The sequence below is a fragment of the Prionailurus viverrinus genome, chromosome C1 (assembly GCF_022837055.1).
Source record: "Prionailurus viverrinus isolate Anna chromosome C1, UM_Priviv_1.0, whole genome shotgun sequence".
In the NCBI taxonomy this organism is placed as follows: Eukaryota; Metazoa; Chordata; class Mammalia; order Carnivora; family Felidae; genus Prionailurus; species Prionailurus viverrinus.
Window position 1 is genome coordinate 121,036,059 of NC_062568.1, and position 27,834 is coordinate 121,063,892.

The following is a 27,834-nucleotide window of genomic DNA, read 5'->3' on the forward strand; positions in this document are numbered from 1 at the left end:
GGGCGTGGAGATCAAGTAAAGGCTCCTAAATGACAGGCCAGTTCGGAGCCATGCCCTCATCTTCCAAAGAAACACAATAGGCACTGAGCACTGCTGAGAAGTAGGGACTCCTGGCTCCCACCTGGTCATGTTGTCTCATCTCTCTTACTCGCCTGGTACCCTGTCTTCTGTACAATGGAAGACGTATAATCATATCCCCACCCTCTCGTCTGGGACTGTCACAAAGATAAAAGAGATCAGTATAGGAAGTCTGTTAGGCTCCTGGAAGAGAAGCACTATACTAACATAAGGTGTTATTAAAGTGAAGTGTTTGTACACTGCAGATGAAAGGCAGCAAATAAAAAGCCTAACCATCACCCTCCCCAGGGAAACGGTCAACTGGCCATTAGGGCAACAGAGGGAGCACCAGAGAAAGGAGAAAATATCCTTCCTTCCTCCCTTCTGTTCTTCTGGTTGGTCTCCCACTTGGGGGTGACTGGGCAAGAGAAGCAGGTGTTAATAAGGCTCCAACTTGTGCTCCTGAATCTGGGGACTGTGGGATTAAACAGAGTCTCATCTTTCCTGTGGTTTCACAGCCTCCTGCCCTTCCCATGGAGCCCATCCTAGGGAACAGAAGCACCGTGAGGCTTTTTATGTCAACTCTGGCCTCTAAGCTAGTCTTACCTAACTGCTTTTAAGCAGGGTCAGATTTACAGAGGAGGATCTGGCCCTTCTGCAAGCTTGTGTGTCAAAGACAAAGTTTTCACTCTCCCCTAGAGCCCTTCCTAATCTACCCCTGCCTTCACCTACCTTCTCAAAGGTTGTCTGACTTGCTAAATGGAACAGCCTTCTTTAGAAGGAAAAGCAGAAGTGTGGTTCCAGGGACAACTGTCAGAGACAGGGTTCGAGCCCTGGGCAGAAGACTGTGGAATAGTCCTAGCCTTCCCCAGAGATGCTTTATTACATGGTTTCATCAGTCATCAGTGATTGGATCCTATGCCCATGCAAAGAGACAGGAACGTTGTATTGTACACGGCAGACTGTTCCCCTTTTAGCAATGCAGTCAGATGGGGCGGGGACGAGTGGGTGCTTGGCTTCCCTGCCCGTGGGCAGGTTCTGAGATCCCAGCTGACAGAAACGAAAGCCTGACAAACCGGGAGGAAGGAATGTTCAAGAATCAGTGACCTCCATGTTCTGCAGCCGGCTTTCTAGGGGGACATCTCTTGCTGCCCCTTTCTTTTTGCTGCCCTCATGCTGCTTCTTCTGCTTCTTTGATGGCTCCTGGTCAATGGGGGCAGGCTTCACAAAAGGGATCAGTTCTTGGAGACCTGGAAGAAGAGAGCCAATCAAATAACCTATCGTATCTCAGGAGTCAAAGCCCAAGGACCTCTGGGGAGAGTTCCACAAGACAATGATCCCTATGAACAAAAGGGCACCCACGATGGCAACTGGTTTCATTAATTCTTTTCTTCCCTAGTCTGAATTTTAGCTGCACTTGAATGTCATACCTGTACTGGCTACTCTTTCAACTTTGCCCCCTGTAACACCTAGCACCAGAGGATAGGCAGAGTTTGGGAACAAGAAAAGCTGGTACATTCTGAAAGGGGCTTGCCATGCAGAAGAGTATTAAGACAGAAGAGGAGGAAGATGGCCGGGCAGGGAGTTTTACCTGGCGGCATGAACTCCTTCAATTTCTCAGGCACAACAATGCCCTTCTCTGTCTGGTAGTTCTCCAGGATGGCGCAGATGGTGCGAGTGGTGGCGCACATCGTGGCATTGAGCATGTGGACAAACTCCACCTGTGAAGACAGGGTCCCCACAGGGAACACGAAACTCAGCCTGGTCTTACTCATGACCAGGAACCACCCACTCAGCCAGACTTCCCAACTGTAGATTTCCAAATCAAAATCATTATTGATCTTTTTCTGGATTTGAATTAAGATTCCTTAGGTCTCCATGAGCGACAAGTGGTAGGCCCCAGCAAATGGAGGAGAGCCAGGCCCTTTAGGGGGAGGAGGAAACTAACAAGGGGCCTCTCCCTTTTACCCCTTTCAAGTCCCTTCAAGACTTGGAAAACATTAGGGCCTGAGAATTGGGTTTGAAGAGATAAGCCTACAAACCCAGACCTTCTTTGGTGAGAGGGAAGACACTGCCTTCAACTTGTTTTCTATAGACAAATGGCGATTATCCTTTATCTGGAGTCACAGAAAATAAAGTCCAAAAGAGAAAAGCTAGAATTACCTTGTAGAATAGAGCTAGATTCAGGTTTCTATCTAAAAGGACTCAGGGCACCTGGGTGGCTCAGTTGGTTAAGCATCTGACCTTGCTCAGGCCATGATCTCACAGTTTGTGGGTTTGAGCCCTGTGTCGGGCCCTGTGCTGACAGTACAGAGCCTGGAGCCTGCTTCAGATTCTGTGTCTCCCTATCTGCCTCTCCCCTGCTGTCTCTCTCTCTCTCAAAAAAAAAACATTAAAAAAACATTTTTTTAAAGGACTCAGTCCTGGGACGCCTGGGTGGTTGGGTAGTTGGGTCTGATTATTGATCTCAGCTCAGGTCATGATCTCACAGTTCTGTTCAGGAGACTGAGCTCCACATCAGGCTCTGCACTGACAGCATGGAGACTGCTTGGGATTCTCTCCTCTCCTTCTCTCTGCCCCTCTCCCATGCACGCGCGCACACACACACACACACACTCTCTCTCTCTCTCTCTCCCTCTCTCTCTCAAAATAAATAAACTTAAAAAATACATACATACATACATACATACATACATACATACATACATAGACTCAGTCCTGATTCAGTAGAAGTCACTTTCAGGTTCCCTTTTTGGTCTAGACTGAGAAGCTCAGATTTTCCTATGATGCTGGGATAGAACATACTCCAAGGACTGAGAAATAAGATGGACCTATTCTGCACAAGGGCCCTATTTCCTGCCTCCCCAGGGGCTGTCTACCTTGTCCATCATCTTCTTGGTTTGCCCGTATCGGATTCGGAGCCGGCGAGCCTGATAGTCTGTGCAGTTAGAACAGGAGACTAACTCACGGAAGGCTCCGGAGCCCGGAAACCAGGCCTCCAGGTCAAGCTTCTTACTGGCAGCATGATTCAAAGAACCTGTAAGGGAAAACCCCTAGAATTCATGAAGGAGGGATGGGATTTCACAAGACTGACCTTTAGCAAACCTGCAGAATTCCTTAATTTACATCCTCTCCCCAGAAGTGAAATCACGCCCAGATATTCTTATCACCAAACACTCCCAAGTGATAAGAGTGTGACGTTTTAATTAATGTGGCAATTAATTGGATCGTGAGCTATTTTGCTCTGTGTGGCAGCCCTGCTGGTGAGGGTGGTGTTTGTGCGACGCGGAAAGGGACGCTGATACCTGAGACAATATTCACAATGTGGTAAGGGATCCCCAAAGACTGGTAGAAGTCCTCTGCGGTAGCAATCATCTCTTCAAACATCTCCCATGACTTGTTGTCGTGTGGTGACGAGTAGACAAACTGTTCAATCTGCAGAGGAGGACCCAAGGAGACCGTGACGACAGGACAGGGCTGAAGTGGGAGATATCTTTGCAGTGAAGATCTCTTCCCACACCCCTGGGAGTCAGGTGAGGCTGGGGCCCCACATGAGGTTGGCGCTGGACTGGACTGGGGCCGCAAGAACAAATGCTAGGTGGAGCTCTTGCCCTGTGCACGCCAGGTACTGTTCTAAGTACTTTATCCCATCAACTAGTTGAATCCTCACCGCAGGCCTAATGAGGGACGTGCTATTATTATCCTCCTTTTGCAGAGGAGAAAACTGAGCACAGAGAGGAGATGCAGTTTGTTCAAGGTTACACAGCTGCTAAGTGTTGGAGCTGGTGCTGGGACTCAGGCAGCCTGGTTCCAGAGTCTGTGCTCACAGCCACTCCAGCACGCGCTTCTTAGGCAGAAACAGATGTAGGCGGCGAGAGGGAAGAGTGAAGCCGGGGTGGGTCCAAGTAACACAGATCGTGCCTCTCCTCTAACCACCCCAGAGAGATGCATGGAAGAAGGGTCCTACTCCTCACCCTGACCTGACCACTCACCTTCTCAAACTGATGGACTCGAAAGATGCCGCGGGTGTCTCGGCCATGGGAGCCCACCTCCTGGCGAAAGCAGGTGGACAGGCCGGCATACTTGATTGGCAGATCCTCGGGCCGCAGCCACTCGTCCCGGTGCAGAGCAGCTATAGGCTGCTCTGATGTGGCAATCAGGTATTTCTCATCATAGGAGTTGTCATCCGACTTTTCACTGCCTTTGCCAATCACCTGTAGGAGGAGGGACCTCTCTCTATTAGTTAAGAGTGAGGGGTGAGGACCTCAGCTAGAAGAAACCACAGGGAAGATTTGAGTGATGGGATGGGGAGAACTGACTTCAATCCCTGCCTGGAAGTGAGCAGGGGAAGCTAAAAAGACAAAAGAGGGAACAGGTCACTCCAAAAGGGGATACCTAGCAGAGATCAAAGAAATGCAAATTAAAAGGAGGTAAGATATTCTGATAATATTTTGTTATCTATCTAATAAATGAGACCTTTACGAATAACGTACAGTGGCCAATGACGGTTGGCTGTGCTGGTAGCAATATAAATGAATCCACTTGCCAAATGTTTGTTAGGTGTTTACGAAGTGCCAAGTTTGCCACTGCTGGGCAAAAGGAGACCCGGGCTCTGCTTTCGGGGTGCTTGTGAGTTAGTCTAGGATTATTCTCCTTGAAGAATCACTTTGGTGTTCAGCTGAAGAAAGTAACGCAGAAGAAAAAAAGGTAGAAACAGGGCAAAGTTCATTGTAACATGACTTAATGATGGCAAAAAAGGAAGCCCCCCCTAAATATTTCAACAAGGGAAGAGCCAACAATCCTACATCACAGCCATGTAATATTATGTAACCATTAAAAAATGATGGTTATGAAGACCACGAAGTAACACTGAAAAATGATATTGATGTAATGCTGAGGCAATCTATATACATTGTGATTAGAAGTAGTGGAAAATGATAGATGTATGAAAAAAACCCCAAAAGGATATTAAAAATGTCAACTGTTGTATTAGGAATTGGGAAAGATGATGATTTCTCCCCATCATTTCCAAACTTTGTCATGTGGTATTATTTTAATTTTAAAAAAAGGAGGGAGGAAACTTCCTCTGGGTTAGTGCTGGGGGACCCGGAAGACTACGTTGCTACTTGACCATGGGAATTTAGCCTCTTATGAGGCTACCCACATACAATGTAGAAAAACTCCAGAGCTATGCAGTCTAATACAGTATATAGCCACTAGCCACCAATGGCTCTTTAAATTAAATTAAAATTTTGGGGCGCCTGGGTGGCTCAGTTGGCTGAGCATCCGGCTTCGGCTCAGGTCATGATCTCGCAGTCTGTGAGTTCGAGCCCCGAGTCGGGCTCTGTGCTGACAGCTCAGAGCCTGGGGCCTGCTTCGGATTCTGTGTCCCCCTCTCTCTCTGCCCCTCCCCCACTCATGCTCTGTCTCTCTCTGTCTCAGAAATAAATAAACATTAAAAAAAAATTAAAAAAAAAATTAATTAATTAATTAAATTAAAATTTAGTTCCTTGGCTTACACTAGCCACATTTCAAGTGTTCGATGGCCGCATGTGGCTGGTGCTGCCAAACTGGATAGTAGATACAGAACATTCCCATCGCTGCAGAGAGTTCTACTGGACAACGCTGCTCCAGAGAATTCACACACTGAGGTTATTAGGCAAGAAGTGCCAGCCCAGACTCTCACTACTGAGACCCGTGACTCTCCCTGTATATGGATCCAAGAAGCATCCGGAAAAGAGAGGGAGGGAGAATGCAGGAAACATAAAGGGCACTTGCCACCTAGTGTGCCTCTCATAATCCTCCATATAAGCTTCTCCCTGGTGTTACCTGAAGGGCATCCTTCTAAAGCTCTGTTAGTGATTATCCAATCTTGGGGTTGAGATAAGGAAAAAAAGAAAAGAGAAAACCGGTTTCAGCTGATACATGAACACATTCCTCTCCTCATTAAAAGAAAGAAAGAAAGAAAGAAAGGGAAGGGGCTCCTGAGTTAAGTGTCCGACTTCCACTCAGGTCACGAACTCATAGTTTGTGAGTTCGGGCCCCGCATTGGGCTCTCTGATGTCGGCACAGAGCGGGCTTCACATCCTCCGTTCCCACCCCCCATTCTGGTCCTTCCCAACCTGTGTGTGTGCACACGTTATCAAAAATAAACCTGTAAAAAATTTTAATTTAAAAAAATTAAAAGAAAGAAAGAGAAGAGAGGCAGGACATCAAGGTTACACTAATGATCAGAGTTTAGAAAACATTTTGCTTCCCAATGCATCTTGAATGAAAGCCTAACTAGAAGTCATCAATAGGACCCAGTGGGAAGAAGTTCTAACTATTAAACTCCTCTCTCTACCTAAGATAAGTCAAGTGAGCCCAAGAGCATTGTCTACCTCCTTCCCAGTAGGAGCAAAGTGGCCCCCTTCTCACAGAAGGAGGACGGGGGACGAGTGAAAAGTGGACTATGCTGTGAGGGGCAGCTGTTAGCAGAGACACTCTAGAAATTCTACATGCTAGGCAGACTGCGGGTGCCACAGCTGGTGTTGGAGTCAGCTCATCAGAACGACCCTCTGACTCTCAACGTGAATAGCTCTGGCTCTCCCTGAGATGGTCCATGATTGGGAAAGAGGCACAACCCGGAAGCCACATCCATCCCAAGGAAAATATGTCTCACCCTCCAGAAGCAACTAGTCTGGGGCTAGGAGTAGGAGGATACAGGAAGATCAGCCACTTCTATAATTTTCTTTTGTCCCAAGCACTCAAAAATGTGCTTCTTTTCAAAGCCCATGGTATTAAAGTATGCTCAATTTAGATAAATCATACAGATTATCTGGGGAAAGATAATATAGACTCTATGAATGCACTGTCCAGTATGGTAGCCACTAGACACATGTAGCTATTTAAGGTAAAATTTAACAAAGATTAAAATTGTACTAGCCACATTTTAAGTGCTCAACAGCCATGATACAGAATATTTCCATCATCGCAGCAAGTTCTACTGGTCAGCACTGCTCTGTTATCTTTGAAGTTAAACGTTGTAACTTAAGGCATTCTGTCACACTGCCCCAGGCTTACTCACCTTATACAGTTCTTCGTCAAACTGGCTGAGCTGTGCCACTTCCTGCATGACCTCCTTCCTCATGAAAAAGGGAGTATAAATGGGAGTGTAGCCCCGACTCCCCAAAGTGCGAAGGGCATACTGGATGAGCGCCTGTTCCAGGAATACCAGGACCCCCTAAAGGAGTAGAGACACGGCACTGTGTGATTGGGTTCTATCGCCATCATGTTTATCTGCTAGAACTTAACACTCAGAGGCAACTGGGGACACACAGGAGGCCAGCAAAGACCATGAACCCCAACAGTTGACCCAAGAGATTCCTTCTTAACATCAATGCCCAGCACATCATCTAGGCACACTGTAAGGAGAAACAAAGCGAGGCAAAAAGGATTCTTTGTCCAGGGTGCACAGGAGGACTTTCTTGCAGTAACTCTCACGACACTGGACTCATGTGTGTATGGAGAGCATGTTTATGTATGTGTATATATGTATAGTATCTCCAAAATTATTTTCCCATGTTCCTCTGGAAGTCTTCCCTGAATTTATCTGCCCTCTGTCCCAACTACTCTGGGTTTGTTGCCTCTACCTACCTGTTCTCATAGTCCTCTGGGCTTATTCACACCCCAGCACTCATTGACTTGGGCTCGACTCTGTTGTCTGCTGGTCCAAGTACACTAAGCTCCTTAAAAGCAGACTGTTGTGATTCAGTCAGTGCAACATATATTCATAACAGAGGGTCACTTAGTGGCTTTTGTTCTAGGGGATCCTGATAAGCACTTTCCTGGCTCAGAAAGAGAACTGCATCTACTGCCAGTAAGTGTGCAGAAGAAAGGCAAGAACAAGTGCTGGATTTGTGGGCTTCTTTAAGTAGGTTATGTTTTCTGCACATATTGTTTTTAGCTCCTTTTTTATAATCCCATCGCTATGGGTTCCTGACTCTTACCTTCAGGAAGTACCCTCGACTTCCAGCCACCACGGCCCCCTTTTCGCCTTCAAAGCCATCTACCATCACCACCAGGTCCACGTGAGAGTACTTCTTCCTGACCGTACAGTCACCCCAGATCCTCTCGACTTTGTTGTCTGCATCCTAAGGAAAACAAGAACAGGAGAGAAAGATGCACAATCACTGAACCCTGCAACCTCCACCTTTCCACACCCCATTCTAAGAACAACCTAGAGCTTTGTGAAACTACTGCTGAACTCAAACACTAGGCTTTGGTCATTGTGTACAGAAACTAGGGAAGGGAATTTGCTAGAGAATCTGTGCTCAATAGAGAAATAATAATTCACAAATTCCTAGAAGCAATTATAGCCATGGAACTGAAATCATGAATTTCTAAGAGGTCTTTTTCTCACATTTTTTTACCCTTTTAAAGGACTCCTAGAAAATCCGCAACAGGACAACCCCCTCCCCCCCAATCAGCATTGCCTGGGGTGCAGAGGAGAATGTAGATTTTTTTTTTTTCCAGGTTCTCATTGGTCCTGGGGCCACACGAGGGCGGGCTCAGGGCCCTGACCTCCCGAGTCTCCCACCCCAGGCAGCAGTGAGTTTAACACTCGTTCACCAGGGAATGAATGAAAGAGGCACAGATGGGCCTAGCCACGGCTGGGGTGTCAGGGAACAAAGGCTGGGCTCAGAGCAGCTTTGTGCTGGGGAAGCTCCCACTCAGCAGGAAACTTTTATCATGCAGATTTCCCTTCAACCTGCAGCTTCTCAGCAGGGTGTGGGTGAGGGGTGAGGTTGATTTAGCAGATCCCTCCCACAGGACCCGCTGCTACCACGGGCAACACGCAGTGGAGGACAGCAGCCCGATTTAGAAGAGATTTCTGTGCCAGGAGTCTCCTCCTACCTGCTGTCTCTGCTACTTCCCGATCAGACAAGGATCTGACTCTTTCAATTCACAATTGGTGGGCAGAGTGAATTTTACAAAAAGCCAGCTTCTGACACAAGGCATATTATACAGAGAGTGCCAGCATTTCCCTGTCCTCCTCCCGCCCCGCCCCATCCCCAACAGAGGCGAGCAGTGGAGGCAGCCGCCTGCTGTGACACCCACACCTACCTCGTCATTGCTGATGGGCACAGAGGGATGCAGAAGGTTCCCTATCTCTCGGAGGTTCTCAAACCGCTCTGCCTCCAACTTTACCCGCTCCGCATCACATTTTAGGATGGCTTCATCGATGAGGAGCCGGACTTTTTTGATTTGTGAGACTTTCAGGTTCTGTAGATGAACAGGTCAGGCCAGTACTCAGGCCACAGCAGGTCAAGGATACAGCAGGAATAAGATTCTGCTGCCCTATTGTGCTCTAATGACAATCCTTGTGACAGCATTTTAAAAATTAACAATGAAGGCTTTCAAAGAACCAGTTTATCTCTCTCTCTCTCTCTCTCTCTCTCTCTCTCTCACACACACACACACACACACACACACACACACACACACACACACACAATCTTGCCCTTAAAAACTCATTGGCATTTTCTTTTGGGGTACCTAAGGCAGAGATGGATAAATTCTGGCCATTCTTCTCATTCCAATATATCTCAGGGGTTTTAATATTGTAGCTCTTGTAAGAGCTCTTTCCCTTAACTTGTACTTTCTAGGGGTGCCTGAGTGGCTCAGTGGGTTGAGTGTCTGACTTCAGCTCAGGTCATGATCTCACAGTTTATGAGTTCAAGCCCACTTCGGGCTCTGTGCTGACAGCTCAGATCCCGAAGCCTGCTTCAAATTCTGCCTCCCTCTCCCTCTGCCCCTCCCCCTGCTCACGGTCTGTCTCTGTCTCTGTCTCTGTCTCTCTCTCTTAAATAAACAAACATTAAAAAAAAAAAAACCAACTTGTACCTTCTAATATTCCTAATTAAAACAACTTAGCACTCTTACATACTACATTTAACTGTTCCCTAGAAAGATTATAAATTTGTTAGGAGCAAGAGACCCTGTCTTAAGCTTATTTTGTATTCCTTCTTCCAAGTGTTTCAAACTGATTTCTTGGGGCTGGGGAGCCCTTAGCAGGTTGGCCTGGACAGGAATAGCACCCCCAACCTAGCCCTTCAAGTGCAGCAACTCTGCTTTTGTGTATTTATTCCCTTGCTATGCTTTTGTGTTACAGGTTTTAAGAAAAGGTTCAATGACTAAAAAACTTGAAAATTACTCCCCTAGGTTCACTGTTGGGAATATTTAGCGAATTCCAGCAGACTGAAAAATTCCTGGACTTTGTGAAAACAGGTTCTATAAACCAAACATAGCTCAATTCCTTTTTTCTCTTCTTCCTACTCTCAACTTTTCCATTCCATCTGTCTCCATCTCTGCGATGTAACAAACACTCAGGTGGAGAGTACAACAAGAGCGGACGGGGCCACTTCCCGCTGCACACATTCAACGGTGCACAGTGCTATGTGGGGCAGAGTGTGAGCACTTGCTTGTCTGGGAATAAAGTTACAATGAAAGAACAGAAATCCAGCCTAGAAAAGGAAAGGACAATAACTTACAGCTAAAGTGTCTGCAGTGAGGTCATCAAGATTTAATACATCCTCCGGAATGGACTCATCCCCCACTGGCTCTTTTTTCTGCAGGGACAACAAAACAAAACAATATATTAAATGAAAGAAAAATTTTGACATAGTTTTAGAAGCGCACACCAAATTAGTATATAAACTAATCTAAAAGCTGCAACACATAAGAGGAAAAATTAGTAAACTGGAAGTGAGAAATCAAAGTTTCAAGTCCTTATTCTACCACTCTCTAGCTTTTTGATCCTCTCCAGATCAATTAACCCATCGGGGTCAGAGGGCTGACACCAACAGGAACGTGAGAAGAATGTCTGCCCTGGACATGAGGGGTTATGGACACCAAGAATGTGTGAAAATGCTCATACCATTGCTCAGTGGTGGGGCAGGTGCCTGGGTGTGAATTTGTGAATTCTGGTCAACTTGCTAAGAACAATCCCAGCGTTGAGCACCGGGGGTAAAGGGAAAAAATGGATGTGATGATAGAATATTAGGATGCCAAGGAAAACAAAATTTTTAAGGAAAAAAGTCACCAAATCTGGAACTAAGTTTAAAGCAATCAATGCAGTGTGGCAAAACGGCAGAATGTGCCCCGGGCTAGGTTTTCTCCTCTCTGGTTTCTCTTCTCCTGTTCTTTATGATAGTCTGCCAAATCGTTTCCAATCCTTGCCCAGAGCCATGAAGAAAATCATTTTAGGAGTCAAACTCTTCCCAAATGAAAAGCAGTAAGGGACACCTGGGTGGCTCAGTCAGTTAAGTGTCTGACTCTCGGTTTTGGCTCAGGTCATAATCTCTTGATTGGAGTTTGAGCCCTGCATCTGGCTCCACACTGACAGTGCAGAGCCTGCACTGGATTCTCTCTCCCTCTCTCTTGGCCCCTCCCCGACTCACTCTCTGTCTCTCAAAATACATAAATAAACTTAAAAAAAAAAAAAGAGCTAGGGGCGCCTGGGTGGACCAGTCGGTTGAGCCTCTGACTTTGGCTCAGGTTATGATCTCATAGTTCATGGGTTCGAGCCCCGTTGGGCTCTGTGCTGACAGCTCGGAGCCTGGAGCCTGCTTCGGATTCTGTGTCTCCCTCTCTCTCTGCCTCTCCCGGGCTCACACTCTCTCTCTCAAAAATAAATAAACATTAAAAAAAAATTAAAAAGAAAAAGGAGTTAAAGAAAATTATCAAAGGCCATTATAACAGGATATGTAAAACCTCAGCAAAACTTGCACAAAAACAAGGTGAGATTCAGAGCCTGTTTTACAACTACAAATCATGTACAATATCCTAAAGATTTCTTTAAATTCTATACATAAAACAATAGGCAATTACGTTTATACAACCTCATATACCACTGCACAAAACTGAGTCATAAGAAAGAACCAAATCTTTCGAGGGTAAAGCATAGAAATCCTTTAGATTTATTACACAATCACATACACCAAAGTGAAAAGCCAGGATGCTAACCATAACTCACATCCTTCAGTGACTCAAGCAAACTCATCTTTAAAAGTGGCTAAAGTCCAGGGGCGCCTGGGTGGCTCAGTCGGTTAAGTGTCCAACTTCAGCTCAGGTCACGATCTTGCAGCCTGTGGGTTTGAGCCCTGCATCCGGCTCTATGCTGACAGCTCAGAGCCTGGAGCCTGCTTTGGATTCTGTGTCTCCCTCTCTCTGTCCCTGCCCCATTCCCACTCTGTCTCTCTCTCAAAAATAAACATTAAAAAAAAAAAAAAAAAAAAAAAAAAGCAGCAAAAGTCTGAAAATACCAGAATGAGTTTTGTTAAGTACAAGCATAGACTACTGAGGTAGGGAAAAATGGCCTCAAATCTCAAGGTTTTCCATATCTAGTAGCCAAGATAGGCTGAGGCTCCTTGCTATCTGATAATTCCTCTGGGTAGCAAATTCAAGTTCCGAGTTCAAGTTCTGGGCCTGGAACTAACTTACGATGTGATTTTAGGAAAGCCCCTTAATTTCCTAAGCCTATTCTCTTACCCTTTTAATAAGGTTGACAAATATACTATACTCTAGGTTTGCAGCAAATTTCAAAACCAAAATGAGATGTACACAAAAGGTTTTTCAATACTTTCCAGCGCTATACAAATTAAAGCACTAAGACCATTCTAATGGACAGTAAGGGAGAACACTCATTGCGGGACTACAGTAAAGGGATCTAAGAATGCCACTGCAAATGAAAACACTTCCATCTTCTTGCTAGGATAATACTTGGCTGACACTATATATACGCCCCAAAGAATACAGACAGGAGCATACACTGGAATTAGCATAATTATGGGGCCTCTGACATGCAAATGATTAAGCATCATGAGTCCCAAAGGAAGAAAACTATATGATCATTGATACCAATTTCCACAGCCAGTCACAAGCTGAAAGTGTAACAAGATACTGTTAGAGAGAAGGATTCATATTATCACAAAGTGTAAGGTGCTAGAATCTGGAAGAACTCTTTTTGTTATGCTCTTTACTAGCTCAGGTTCCAAAATTTCATGTTTTGGTTTAGTTTAGAGGTTTACAACTTAAAAATGAGACAGATTTTAGGGAGCATTTAATATGTTTTTTAAATATGATTAAGGGGATGTGGCACTTGGGTGGCTCAGTTGGTTAAGTCAGACACTTAACCAACGGCTCAGGTCACAATCTCACAGTCTGTGAGTTTGAGCACTGCATCGGGCTCTGTGCTGGCAGCTTGGAGCCTGGAGCCTGCTTCGGATTCTGTGTCTCCCTCTTTCTCTGCCCCTCCCCCATTTATGTTCTATCTCCCTTTCTCTCAAAAAGAAAACATTCTGGGGCACCTGGGTGGCTCAGTCGGTTAAGCATCCGACTTCGGCTCAGGTTATGATCTCACAGTTTGTGGGTTCAAGCCCTGGGTCAGGCTCTGTGCTGACAGCTCAAAGCCTGGAGCCTGCTTCAGATTCTATGTCTCCCTCTCTTTCTGACCCTCCCCCGCTCATGCTTGGTCTCTCTCTCAAAAATAAACATTAAAAAAAATTTTTTTAATAAATATAAAAAACTTCAAAAAAATTTTTTAAAAACAATTAAGGGGATAAGAGGACTTTTTTTTAAATGAGTAAATCTTTCATTCTTTTTTTAAATTTATAAAAGATTATTTATTTATTTATTTTTGAGAGAGAGAGAGAGAGAGAGAGAGAGAGAGAGAAAGAGCACAAGCACCAGCAGGAGAGGGGCAGAGAGAGAGGGAGACATAGAATCCGAAGCAGGCTCTAGGCTCTGAGCTGTCAGCACAGAGCCCGACGTGGGACTTGACTGCACAAACTGTGAGATCATGACCTGAGCCGAAGTTGGACATTCAATCGATGAGCCACCCAGGTGCCCCGAGGATATTTCTGAAGAAAGATTAAAAACATCAACTATTCTGGATACCAAAGCAAGCCCAAGCTGAAACTTAACATTCTCCAAGCAAGGAAAGAGTTTTTGGATGAAAACCAGTAACTACTTGCCCTCTGTTGTTACTTGCACTTGCTGAAGAACTACAATGTTGTAGGCATTGTGCCAGGTTCTCCACATTTAAAAACTTTAGTTCTTCCAGTTCTGTTCTGTAGGTGAATGTTAACATGGACATTTCACAGATGAGAAAACCGAAGCTCAGAAGTGTACTTGGCTGAAGCCACACAGCTAGCAATCCAGGATCTGAACTCCTTATCTGTGCTCTTTTCATTAAACAGCACGATGACACTGAGACAAAGAATCTCAAGTCCACCATAAGAAAACCTTTCTGGCACTGTAGGTTGAGCTTAAGAAATAACTGGACAAGGGGCGCCTGGGTGGCCCAGTCGGTTAGGCAGCCGACTTCAGCTCAGGTCATGATCTAGCGGTTCGTGAGTTCGAGCCCCATATTGGGCTCTGTGCTAACAGCTCAGAGCCTGGAGCCTGCTTTGGTTTCTGTGTCTCCCATTCTCTGCCCCTCCCCCACCCACGCTCTGACTCTGTCTCTCTCTCTAAAAAATAAACATTAAAAAAAACTTAAAAAACAAGAAATAAGTGGACAAGATTACTGGTGGAATTTATATTCTTATTATAAGAACAAAATAGACAATGGGGCGCCTGGGTGGCTCAGTCAGTTGGGCGTCTGACTTCGGCTTGGGTCATGCATGATTTTGCAGTCCGTGGGTTCGAGCCCTGCATCGGGCTCTGTGCTGACAGCTCAGAGCCTGAAGCCTGACTAAGATGTTGTGTCTCCCTCTCTCTCTCTGCCCCTCCCCCACTCACATTCTGTCTCTCAAAAATGAATTAAAATGCATTAAAAAAAGTAAAAAAAAAAAAAAAAAAAGAACAAAATAGACAACGAATGAGCAATGTGGCAAGAATCTTATCTTGCTGCAGACTGAATGTCTGTGTCCTCCCAAAATCTGTATGTTGAAACCTAATCCTGTGTGATGGTATTTGGAAGTGGGGTCTTTCAGAGTAAATTAGACCGTGAAGGCAAAGCCCTCATCAAAGAGATTAGTGCTCTCCTTATAAGAGACCCCAGAGAGCTCTTTTCTATCATGTGAGGATACAACAAGAGGCCTGCCTATGAACCAGGAAGCGGGTCCTCACCAACATGGAATCTGCCAGCTCCTTGATCTTGGACTTACTAGTCTCCAGAACTGTGAGAAATAAACTTCCCTTGTTTATAAGGCGCCCAATCTATGGTACTCTGTTATAGCAGCCTGAAAGGACTAAGACATATCTGAAGACAGAAGATGGACTCACCTTTCCCTGAAGGTGCCTCTTAGTTCCCTTCCCCACTTCCTTCTTTTATTTTTAAAATATTTTCCCCTGGTAAGAAATTCAGTATCTCCTAGAATTAGGTACTAAGAATTAAGTACCTCCTAGAATTAGGTACTAAGTTAGACATTACATGAGGGTTAACCAAGAGCAAGATGAAACCCCTCTGCTCAAGTTCTCAAGGCTGTTACCATTCTCTCACCTTCATTTTCTCCCCAATTGTCTTGCTGCATAGGTTCTTCAGCTTGTTCAAGTTGTCTGCCCGAAATCGGCCTGAAGAAGAAAGAATCCAAGAATATACCAAAGACATGCACATAATTAAAACATCCCCCTCTCTTAATCATGGACCTTTAGGCAGAGCTAAAGGATCTCATGAAGCTGTGAAATCTTACAGCTGTAGAGCCCCCAATTTAGTTGGCATGTAGTGGTGACAATAGGATTACCTCAGCATTTGATGACTAGGAAAAGTCCCTTCTGGGACTGAAATTAGAAAGTATCACAAGCTGGATAATGTCACAGTAGAATAACACATCTGAGAAACCGGGAAAAAACTCAAGTAACTATAACTTGCTCAATTATCTTAAAATCCACTTAAAGAAACTATGTGATATGCGCTAGACTCTAGAAAGAAGGCAGTCTAGTTTCTAGTCCCATGAACTTGTGCCAGAAATGGTTAATGTTATTCCCTTTGCTCTGACATAAATCTCACCTGCGGCCTTGAGAGTAAGTTTCTTAATTTTTTTTTTTTAATGTTTATTTATTTTTGAGACAGAGAGAGACAGAGTGTGAGCATGGGAGGGGCAGAGAGAGAGGGAGACGGAATACAAAGCAGGCTCCAGGCTCTGAGCTGTCAGTGCAGAGCCCAATGCAGGGCTCAAACTCATGAACCATGAGATCAAGACCTGAGCCGAAGTCGGATGCTCAACAGACTGAGCCACCCAAGTGCTCTGAGAGTTATACTTTAGTTTCTTTTGGGGAAGACAGTGCACTAATCAGCCTATAGGGGTACTGTGGCGCAATTAGCATGTCAGTATTGTGGTTCATTAGTCTAATTAGCAAAAGTTGGACCACTTGAATCTAAGCCTGAGTAGCAATACAGCAAAAATAAGTTTTTGATAGGTGAAATGATGACTAGAAATGAGACAGCACCTAGGCAGCTATTTTCTAAGGTTTTGCTGAACTTGAACTAATAAGCTTCAGCACAAAATGATGTAACTACTTTCTCATTCACTTATATTGATTAGAGAGATAGGAACAGAAGAGTGGTCACCAGGGTTGGAGGGGAGAGGGGAAAACAGAATGGACTACAAAGGGGCAGTGAGAGGGTCTCTGTGGTGATGGAACCATTCTGTCCTGAGTGTGGCAGGTGTTATACAAACTTACACATGGGATAAAGTCGCATAGAACCACACACACACACACACACACACACACACAAACACACACACAAAGTGCATGTAAAACTGGTGAAATCTGAATAAGGTCTGTGAATTGTGGCAATGTCAATTTCTTGGCTTTAATATTGTACCAGCTATGCTAGATGTCGTCATTGAGGAAAACTGGGTGAAGGGTACACAGGACCTTCTTATACTATTTTTGCAACTCCCTGTGAATCTGTAACTATTTTGACATAAAAAGGTTTTAAAATTTTTATTTAGTCCCTATTTGCAAGGCCCTAGGTTAAGTGCTGGCAATATAAAAGAAAATGTCGTGCTAGGTGTTGAAAAGAAAGAAAAGACAATTAAAAATAACATAACAATGCTGAATGTTTCAATCAATGAATATAGCATATCCCTTCATTATCTTTAATTTCTCAGGAATGTTTTGTAGTTTTCAGTGCAGGGATCTTGAACATCATTTATTAAAAGTATTCTAGATATCAGTGCTTTTTAATTATTATGTGTATTTAGAAATATCATTGGGGCGCCTGGGTAGCTCAATCGGTTAAACATCTGACTTCGGTTCAGGTCATGATCTCATGGTCCATGAGTTCAAGCCCTGCATTGGGCTCTGTGCTGACAGCTCAGAGCCTGCAGCCTCTTTGGATCCTGTGTCTATTTTTGAGAGAGAGAGACAGAGTGTGAGCAGGGGAGGGGCAGAGAGAGAGGGAGACACAGAATCTGAAGCAGGCTCCAGTATCTGAGCTGTCAGCACAGATCTGGCCCAACGTGGGGCTTGAACTCGCAAGTGGTGAGATCATGATCTGAGCCGAAGTCCGACGCTCAGCTGACTGAGCCAGGCACCCCAAGATAAAAAATGTTTTTAAAAATTAAAAAAAAGAAATATCATTGATTCTGTACATTACATACAGTGATCTTGCTAAATTTAATTCTAATAGTTTAGATGCTGCATACACAATCAAGTTATCTGCAAAAAATGACCACTTTAATTCTCTTTTTTACTGAGGTATAATTGACATATCTTACATTAGTTACGTGTACAACATAATGATTTGATACTTGTATACACTGCAAAATGATTACCACAGTAAATCTAGTTACCATCTGTCATCACATTCTATTCCAATCCTTTATTTCTTTTTCTTGCCTTGTCTAGAACCTTGCCTTGTCTAGAACCTCTAGCATGATGTGGATTAGAAGTGGTGATAGCAGATATCTTTGTCTTGTTCCCAACCTCAGGGGCGAAGCATTCAGTACTTCATCATTAAGAACATTAGCTATAGGCTTTTTGATAAATACCTATTATCAGATTAAAGTAGTTCCTTCTATTCCTAGCTTGCTGCATGGGAAAAATGAACTTGATCTCTATCTCACATCATACACCAAAACCAATGTGAGATGAATCATCCATCTAAATGTGAAAGGCAAGGTAATACAACTTCTAGAAAAAATATTGGAGAAACTCTTCAGGAACTTGGGATATGAAAAGACTTCCTAAAAAGAACACAGGAAGCATAAACTATAAAGAAGAGATCAATAAACTAGACTTCATAAAAATTAATTTCTATTCATTAAATGACTGAAAGAGTGAGAGGCAAGTCACAGACTGGGAGAAAATATGTGCAATACATACATCTGACAAGGTCTTATATCCAGAATGGATAAAGAATTCCTACAAATCAATAAGAAAAAGACAAACAAATAATAATTGGTCAACATCCTTGAACAGACACTTCTTAAGATAGGCTATCCAAGTACTAAGAGGTTTATGAACAGTTGCTCAATATCTTTAGTCATCAGGAAAATTCATATTAAAACCACAATGAGATACCACTACAAATCCACCAGAATGGCTAAAATTAAAAAGACTGCCAATACTAAGGGCAAGAATGTAGAACAACTAGAACTCTTCTTTTGCTAGTGGGAGTATTCACTGCTATGACTACTTTGGATAACTATTTGGTAATATCTACTATCTCTAAACATGTCCCTACCTCATGATTCAGCAACTCTACTCCGGGGCATATAGCTAACAGAAATGAGTGCTTATGTCTACCAAGAGACACACAAAACAATGTTCATAGCACCTTATTCATAACACCCTTAAATCGGTAGTAATCCAAATGGCCATCAGTAGAACTGATTGGAGTATTTATATGATGATTGGTATATTTACATAAGGGAGTACTGTACAGCAATGAAAAAGAACCAACCACTGCTCCACATGAAAAGATGGAACAATCTTATAGGCATAATTTTGAGAGAAAGAAGGCACACACAAAAGTGTATATGCTATGTAAACCCATTTATATTAAGTCCAAAATCAGGCAAAATTAATTTATGGTGACAGAGGGCAGAATACTGGTATTTTTGGAAGGGGCACAAGAGAGACTGCTGGGATGCTGCGAATGTCTTTGATCTTGATCTGGATGGTGGTTACACAGGTATACAGATTTATAAAACCTATTAAGCTGCACATTAAAATCTGCATACTTTACTGAATATATTACATCTCAGTAAAAATAAGCTTAGAAAGGTTGTATATCAAAATAGTGTAAACGCCACAACAAGATACATGAGATACAGAGAACACTCAACAAATGAGGTAGTGCTATGGGAACAGAGTTGGTTTAGCAAAGAGGGCTGATGGAAGTGGGGGCAGCAGCCTGGTAAGGAATATTCCAAGAAGAGGCAACAATCACAGGTGTGTGAAAGAGCATACAGGTAGCATAACAAGGCTAGAACAAAGAGTGGAGGGCATATGTTGGAAAGTGACAGAAGATGAGGCTAGGAAGACATGTGGAGCTTTGTAAATTATGTTAAGTAATTTGCATTTTTATGCTTTAGGGCAACACTGTCTGATATGGTAGCGGCTAGCTACCTGAGGCTACTGAGGATACGAAACATGGCAAGCCCAAATTGAGATATACTGTACATGTAAAATATACATCGGATTCTGAAGATTTGTGAAAAAGAAAAAGGATGTAAAATATCTCAGTTTTTATACTGATCACATGTTGAACATTAATTTTTTATATATTGGGTAATATATCTTGCTAAAATTAATTTCCTAGGGCACCTGGGTGGCTCGGTTGAGTGACCAATTCTTGATTTTGGCTGGTCATGATCCCAGGGTCATGGGATGGAGCCCTGTGCCCGGCTCCGTGCTGAGTGTGGAGTCTGCTTAAGATTCTCTCTTTCCCCACTGCTCCTCTTCCCTGTTTGCGCACACTCTCTCTCCAAAATAAAATTAAAAAAAATTTTAATTTCTTGTTTTTCTTTCCCTTTTTAAGTGACTACCAGAAAATTTACAATCACACATGTGGCTCACATTATATTTCCATCAGACAGCGCTGCTTTAAGGTAAGAATGTCACTGCAAGACTTAAATCTGGATGTAAAATGATTAGATTTAAACTACAAAAAGATTACATGTTCTGGATGTGGTCCTGCACTAGGTGACTCTGGGGTGAAGCTGAAAGCAGTTAGAAAGTTCTCCCAATGAGAAGGACCTGGCTTAAGGCGTGTGCAGGAGGGTTAGGTGGAAATAACTTCAACAGTTGGTAAAGAGAAATCTCGTGCAGGAGTGCACAGGCTAGATAGAATTCCTGTAATTAGTAGCAGATTTCAAGATACACTGAAATATAGTTGCTTTGGAAATAGTCGAGACAAATGCTCATCAGATGTCCAAATGTGTCCTTGCCATATTACTCTTTATTAAAAAGAAGAAATCGTAGTTTGAATCCTTGGAGTTAGAAGAGTTGTGGTCAACTCCGATGTGACACTATGACTCCAAGTTGTATCAGACATCTATGTTCCACACAAAGCCCTCGTGGCAAGTCTTGCAAGTCTACAGGCAGACAAATAGGTATACTTGTGAAGCCTGCTGTGTCCTCATTCAGGGAACATGATCTGAGTTTTTAATGTGGCTCTGGGTTACAAGTCCTTGTTGCAGCCAATAACAAAAGAACCCCAACCTCTGATCTGAGGTTCAGACGTAAAAGAACCTCGATGTAAGATCTGTTGATGTCCAACTTGGGCAGCCAGTGACTTGGGAAACATCATGAACTTTTGGCTGCAAAGAAAGTATTAGGAAGGGATGTCGGGTAGAAAAGAATCAAATCAACAGGTATGTTGAAAATAAACTACATAAACTGTTTTTCATACAGAAGGGCATAGTGGCCTGAACAAAGAAACTATTTGTGAATTCAATAAACCTTTCTCAAACCCTTGCTAAGAACCAGGTACAGTGCTAGGTACTGGGATTAAATGTATACATGTGTATATGTATATCCTGTATGTATATGTATACCCTAGCTACTAGGACATACAGGTGAATAAAACAACCTTGTCCCCAAAGAACTCATCCCTTTACCACATATCCACCCATCAGGTAAGGGACAGAATTTCCTGTGGATGTGCATGTTATAGACAAGAGACTAACACATTCAAAGTCTTTAACGGCTGACACAAAATCTGATACGTCTGACTTCTGATTCAGTAAAAGTGTCCAGTCTAGTTTTTTTCTTTCATTTAATTCCATTGCAACTTAAAAATTCAGATTTACATACGAATCGATGGTGGGATCTCACAGTCAAATACCACATTAGAATGAATGAGACTACAGAATTAGCAGACAACAGGAATTAATCAAATACTCTTTTCCTACCCTACACCCTGATAAATTTAGGAAAATCAATTTTCCTAATAGAAATCCACCACATTTTTGGATAGCAAGTGCCTTTGCAGCGTGCTGTCATAAAACCTGGCCCTCAGCTGGTTGCAGACCTATTGCATCAGACCAAAAAAAAAAAAAAAAAAAAAAAAGAGTCACATGTGCTTGACAGCTTCCGGCCAATCAGTGACTACTCCAGTTAATCCAGGCAGAGGTTGATAGGCAGAGGGTTCTCTGGTTTTATTTAGCTTCACGAAAGATGCCCGGATCAGTTCCAGGTTCTAGACCAACTCTGCTAACGTCTTTTCCGGAAAACTTGCACATATCACAATTAAACAGCCTTAATAGTTACAAGCTTGTTCTTGCCTCACCTCGCTTCTCTCCCCATGTCCGGTCAACTACGGAAAAGTCTTTCCTCGATTCTTACAGGTATGCTTGCAGGTCAGAGGGATGACCTTCCCCAAAGCTCGGAGATCTTTGTTTTTAGCCAGGAGCGGCTGCCTAAGTCTCAAAATACTTCCAATATGGGTGGACTGAAACTATTACGCTGCAACCGTGACTCAGTCTCAGGCTGGAGCCTTAGATCCTATCAAATTAGAGGGACACCACTCGGGGCTTACGGAAGATGAGAAAGGGACCTAAAGCGACCAAAGATAGGTGTTAGGAAAGGGGACCCTCCCACCCCAAACCTCCCGCTCTAGCTTTCTTCTGGCTACCCTTGCCGCAGGAAGGCTTGACAGGTCTTGATGCGCACGCGCCATGCTCCTCCCCAGACGACCAGAGAGCCGCACAGAGCACGCATGGAAGGCAGCTCCCACCACCCGGGCGGAGGGAAATGGTGGGACGGTCCCGGCTCGCCCCGTGCGTTTTAGGGGATAGTGAGAGCCTCGGAGTCACCGCAACCAGGGAGGGGACTGACGAGGGGCAGAAGCTGTGGTCTCAGGAGCGGTAACGAGATCAGAGAGATGAAGTTGGTATTAGAACCGTGGGACACCCTGAGCGTCCTGGTACTTACATCGTCGCCACTCGCCGTCTGCCTTCACCAGCTGATCTACTAGTCCCGGGTCCTTGAAGCGCTTCTCCTGCGTCTCTCGGATGAGGGCTGGGTCCCCTCCTTTATCTACCCGAAACAAATCCAGATCCAGCACCATCTTTCCGCTCTCGGGCCACACTATGGGACGTGAAGAACGTATCACCGCAGCCACTGACCGCCGCACTGCGCCGGCGCGCTGACCCGCCCTCCCCGCGCAGGCGCGGCCGGAGGGCGCAGGCGCCCCCTCTCGGCCGGAAGGAGCTGTGTCGGAGACTGGGCCGCGGATAGGAAGGTGGAGTGTTTGGGCGTGGGCTTTTCAGGTCATGCGCAGGTCCGGTCTGGTTCATGGGCTTTGTCCCTGTCTGTCCCAGCGCTGATTGTAGGGTCTCTGGTTGTCCCATAAAAGCGAGTGCCTCAGTTTCCTCATGTTAAAGGGGATATCTCAGTGTAGGCAGAGGCCTGCCAATATGGCCTCTGGCTTCCGGAAGCTGGAGCTTCCAATAAATGCCAGTTTTTGTCTTGCAAGGATGGTTCCTAAGACTGGACCGTCTCCCTGAATTTCTGTTCTCTTCTCCATCTTGTGACAAGACTATGGTTACATATTTTAGTCTCTGTTTTAGTCTCATGTTAAAGTCCTGAAGGTTGGTAACAGGAGATTCCTGTTTTCCTGCTAGGATACCTTTCCTAACCAGATTATTGAGTAAACCATATTGTCCTGTTACCAACCTTTAGGATCACAGGATTGGAAAAGTGCAGTTGAAATAGTTGAGAGACATGAAGAGACTCTAACAAAGAGGAAAGTATTTAGCAGATATGAAGGCAGTACAAGGTGTTGAAGTCACATATTGGGTCCTTGAACAAAGATTTCACCATATTTTCATTTTAATAATGTAAAGGCCTTTACAGTGAAATATTGTGGTTGCTGATTGGAGCCAAAGTTATCAAAAAGCCCTCCTGGTCACAAGAGATTATTTGGAGGATTTGGGAATAGACAGTCTGTTCACCCCATCCTCTACAGAGACTTTAGAGCCCCACCGCCCCAATGCCCCACCAGCTGACTATGCTAAGACCTCCTTGGTCTTATGGCATGTGCATGGGCTTCTGTGATGAGGATATGGCATTGCTCTCCCTGCTTCCCAGTAAGTGTCTGCCAAGCCAACTTAGATACAGTGTAGGGCTAACGACAGTGGTGTAGCTGACAAGTAGAGATCTGGAGGGAGGCTTGAATAAGAGGGTTGTCTGGGTTTGCCTCTCTAGGTTCAGTTTGCCTAGGATGCTAGATTCAAAACCAGTGTAAAGGACATGTAGGAACCTGCAGTCTCTGAAGAAAATATGTAAGAAAACAGTCATCCAAGTGTTAGATTCCCTGAAACCTTCTGAGGGCAAGGTCTGATAGGGGCTGACTGCTTCTATGTCAGTGAAGTCACTGCCAAAATGTGTTGTTTTGTTTACTAAGTTTCAGGATGGTGATGGGCGTTCCTAAGCCTGCACTGGGGCTCAGGCCTCGGAGAGGAGGTCCATTGGGCCAATCCAATCAGTATAATTGGAAGGATGACCTTAAAATTCTCTCTTCTTCAGGGGTGCCTGGGTAGCTTAGCCAGTTAAACCTCTGACTCTTGGTTTCGGCTCAGGTCATGATCTCATGGTTCATGAGTTTGAGCCCCACTTCGGGCTCTGTGTTGATAGTGTAGAGCCTGTTTGGCATTCTTTCTCTCCCTCTCTCTCTGCCCCTCACTTGCTCTCTCTCTCTCTCTTGAAATAAATAAGGTTTTTTTTTTTTTAAAAATTCTGTCCTCTTCAAATTTCCTTAGGAATTTTCACCATTAGTCTTATTGTTATATCACAGCCATCTTCCTTTAAAATGCTGTTACCTGATAAATATAACACATTAACATAATAGCATACTTCATCAGCTTAGAATCATAGCATTTTTAAAGCTGGAGGTGAATCTTAGCTAACTGCTAGCCTAATAATTCCTAACCTTTTCATCACCTTGTCCCCCCTGTTTTGAAATGTTTGTCTAAAAAACATGATTTTTAAAAATTCACTCTCCCTTCTTACTAATCAGATATATGCAGCTGCTATTAGAATTTCTGATCAGCAGGAAATAACCAGTGTTACTATACTGCCAGAAGCTAATGCAAAAACAAATCAACACAATATTTTAGTTATGGAGTGATGATGTGAAGCCATACTACTTATGGATGTGTGGTTTCTGTTAAGCTTTAACACTGAGAATAGCTATTGGGTGCTGCATCTGAGGACTCAGGGGTTCAGGGACCCCTCAGCTGGAAAATAGCTAGGCCAACCCCTTTATCTTCTATGTAAGAACACTGAGGCCCAAGGAAATGAAGCAGTAGAGACAAAACCTGAATATTGGTAAGACTCTAAGATAGAGTGTGTTAGCATTCTTTAGCAGAAAACAGAGCCTTGAGGTACTTGACTAGAAAATGTGCTGTTGTTTTTTTTTTCTTATAGGGTAGAGACCCTTTAGTGCATCTTTATCTCCACGGAACCCAGCGCAATGCCTTACATGTGGTAAGTGCTTATTATATCCTTGCTGGGTGAGTGAGTTACCGGGAGTAGGCTGAGCGGTTAGAAGCTTGTGGTAGGTTCAGGAAGTAGAGTCCTAGCTGAGATATGGCCTTGGGGGTCCTGGGCAGCTAATGGGGAGCCTAGAGGGCATGAGTACCTGCAGGGAGGGAGCAAGAAAAGAGGGTGGGCACCCAGCCATGGGTGCCACCCTGTTTTTAGCAGTTCGGTGCTGGCTAACGTAGGAGGGCTCTCCTGGGCCTTGTTTTAGCTCCTCTTTTCGTCTCAGATCTGGAGGAGGATTTCTCAGTGTTGGACATGCAAGCCCTACCCTCTCACTCCCCTTCTAGAAACCTTCAGCGACTATCTGTTGCCCTCACGAGAATGTCCAAGCATAGGTGTCAAAGCCCTTCATGATCTGCCCTCTACCGACTTCTCTAAAATGTTCCCCTTGTCTCTTGGCATTTCCCCCTCACATTCCCCATGCTGACCTACTTGTAGCTCCCGGTTCTCATCTCTGAGCCTTTGTGCAACATGCTTCTAGCTAGAACTCCCCTTCCCTTCCATGTTCCTCCAAACTGGCTAATTCCTTATTCCTCCAGGAAGTTGTCTCTGATACACTATTCACCCCTGCCCCCCAGACTGGTGCAGCGCCCACCTTTCTAGGTTCCCACAGTCCAGTGACATTTATCATACTGTTTAAGGAGAAACTGACAACCCTACCTCCAGCTTGAGGCTGCCCACTCCCTTCTATCAGAGAAACACAGTAACAAAGGAAGTTCATGTTGCCATCCTTGGACAATGAAGGAGGAACCATCTAAAAATAACATGGGTCAGGAAAAGCTGCCAGGATGGGGGGTGGGGGGGGGACGACTTTGATCCCACCTCTCCCTCAGAATTGGAATGAGGTGTCCATTCTCCTACCACACTGTGTGGTCTGGGGTATTACATTTTATGTGGAATTGTTAACCTCAGCACTAAAATGGAGTTCGTTTATTTCCTAAATTCTCCTTGAATAGCTCTTAAATTATCCATAAACACTTGTATATGCAACCCTACGTCAGTTTTTCTGTCTCTCCAATAAGGCATTGTTGCTCTGTGGTTCTCAATTGTCTTCTTTAAGGTTTAGACCAAGTCGTTAGCATCTTCTTGCCTAGTCACCTGTTTCACTTCTTTGTCAGTGATTGGGAAACCCTTAAAATCATTCACATATTTCCCCCCACACACTTTCAAGCTTGGTCATGTCTGTTGTTTGATGCATTGGAATACTACACAATATATGGTTGAATTCATGTAAGTTAACTGTGGTATTCCCATGTCATTGTTTCTTCACCATGAAGTCCTCAGTGGGTGAGCTAGGGAAAGTTTCACAGTGGGGCGATTTTGAAGGCTGGGTGGGGGTCTAGCAGGTTAAAAGGAAGGGGTGAAGGCAGAGGCATAGGCCAAGACGGGGAGGCATGAAAGAGCTTATAAGTAAGGGGCAGTTAAAAGTTGTGTGGTTAGAGTAGAAGCAATGTGGGCAGAAAGGGGCAGGTAGGCTGTTAGGGATTTACACGCCACATTAGTAATTCTGTTGGAGACACAGTTTCTTCATTTATTATAATGGGGATAGTACCTGCCTCTAGTTTAGACTTTATGCTTGTAAGCAGGGGTGATATTTAAATATTTAACCATCAGTACAACCAGGTACAACTCAGTCTGATGGAAACAACCAGCTGAGGGAAATCTTTTTGGGGGGTTAAGTGCCCTCAACTAGAGTGAAGGAAAGCACTAAAGCAGGAAAATCCGGCTACTACTAGAAATGGTAGGTCCTGATGTCTTCTAGGATTTTGTCCATATCTGCTCTGTAAGAATCCATGCCACCCCCAAAGCAACGAATTTTGTCTTCCTACATATGTTGTTCTGTGACTGGCCTCAGTGTCACCAGAGAGAAAACTGAACTGGAAAGGAAGGGAGGGGACATGCTAAGTGTTTTACGTGTTCTCCCTTTGATCCTCACCCAATTTGGGGAGTGAAGGCATCATTAGATGCGTTTTATTACCGCGGAAACAGGCTTTGGTTGTTGCTGATTCCTGAACAGGTGGTGAGAGCCTTTCTAGGATAGGTCCCTATTGTTCTGAAGCATGCTCATTTCTGTCACTGCAGGGTTCCAGAATCATCCTCATCTTCAGTTTGTTTGTTTATTTATTTAATTTATTTTTTAAGAGAGAGAGAGTGTGAGCAGGGGAGGGTCAGAGAGAGAGGAGTAGACATGGAATCCAAAGCAGGCTCCAGGCTCTGAGCTGTCAGCACACAGCCTGACGTGGGGCTCGAACCCATGAATCGTGAGATCATGACCTGAGCCAAAGTCAGATGCTTAACCAACTGAGCCACCCAGGCGCCTCTCCTCATCTTCAGTTTAAGCTTCAAGAACACTTCCATTTCTGACTCACCCATCTGGCCACCCAACTCATGTTCGAGAAAAACAACTTGAAACATATGTTTTTATTTCACAAAAAAAAAAAAAAAAGAAAAAGAAAAAGGAAAGGAAAAAATATGACATGCAATAGCCATCCCCTAACAAACTATAAACTCTTGGAATACAGAATAAAAAGGAAATCCAAGCAGTCCTGATGAGACAAAAATTTGGTTTCACAAAGCTGAAAAATCCGTTACAAAGTCTCTGTTGTATAAATATAGTCAGTCTTATCTTTAATGTAGAGTCAGACAAAAAAAAAAAAGTTGTATTGGCATAAGAAATCTGTCAGTCCTTGAACACACCACAATGTTTGTTTTCCCAGCCGAATCAGGTGATGCCCATGTGATGAGAATTACTTGTGTCTTCTAGAACTCTAGGTAACCAAATGGGATTTA

The 27,834-nt window shown here is 44.1% G+C and overlaps 1 protein-coding gene and 1 long non-coding RNA gene across 3 annotated transcripts in view; one reads left to right on the plus strand and one right to left on the minus strand.

The window, feature by feature from the left end:
- Positions 1–877: 877 nt before the first annotated feature.
- On the minus strand, positions 878–22,643 carry SARS1 (seryl-tRNA synthetase 1). The gene is made up of 11 exons (XM_047869619.1): positions 22,432–22,643; positions 15,545–15,615; positions 10,590–10,667; positions 9,163–9,321; positions 8,046–8,189; positions 7,124–7,279; positions 4,050–4,271; positions 3,363–3,492; positions 2,937–3,094; positions 1,649–1,778; positions 878–1,307 (listed from the first exon to the last, which is right to left on the minus strand). Exons 1-11 carry the CDS (start codon positions 22,565–22,567, stop codon positions 1,150–1,152), a joined length of 1,542 nt encoding a protein of 513 aa, XP_047725575.1. The 5' UTR covers positions 22,568–22,643; the 3' UTR covers positions 878–1,149.
- LOC125172106 (uncharacterized) overlaps positions 22,619–27,834 on the plus strand; it is a 64,880-nt gene continuing 59,664 nt past the window's right edge. For both annotated transcript variants that reach the window (XR_007154592.1, XR_007154593.1), the window contains exons 1-2: positions 22,619–22,741; positions 24,928–24,987. This is a non-coding gene — a long non-coding RNA (uncharacterized LOC125172106). The remainder of the gene's footprint in view (positions 22,742–24,927; positions 24,988–27,834) is intronic.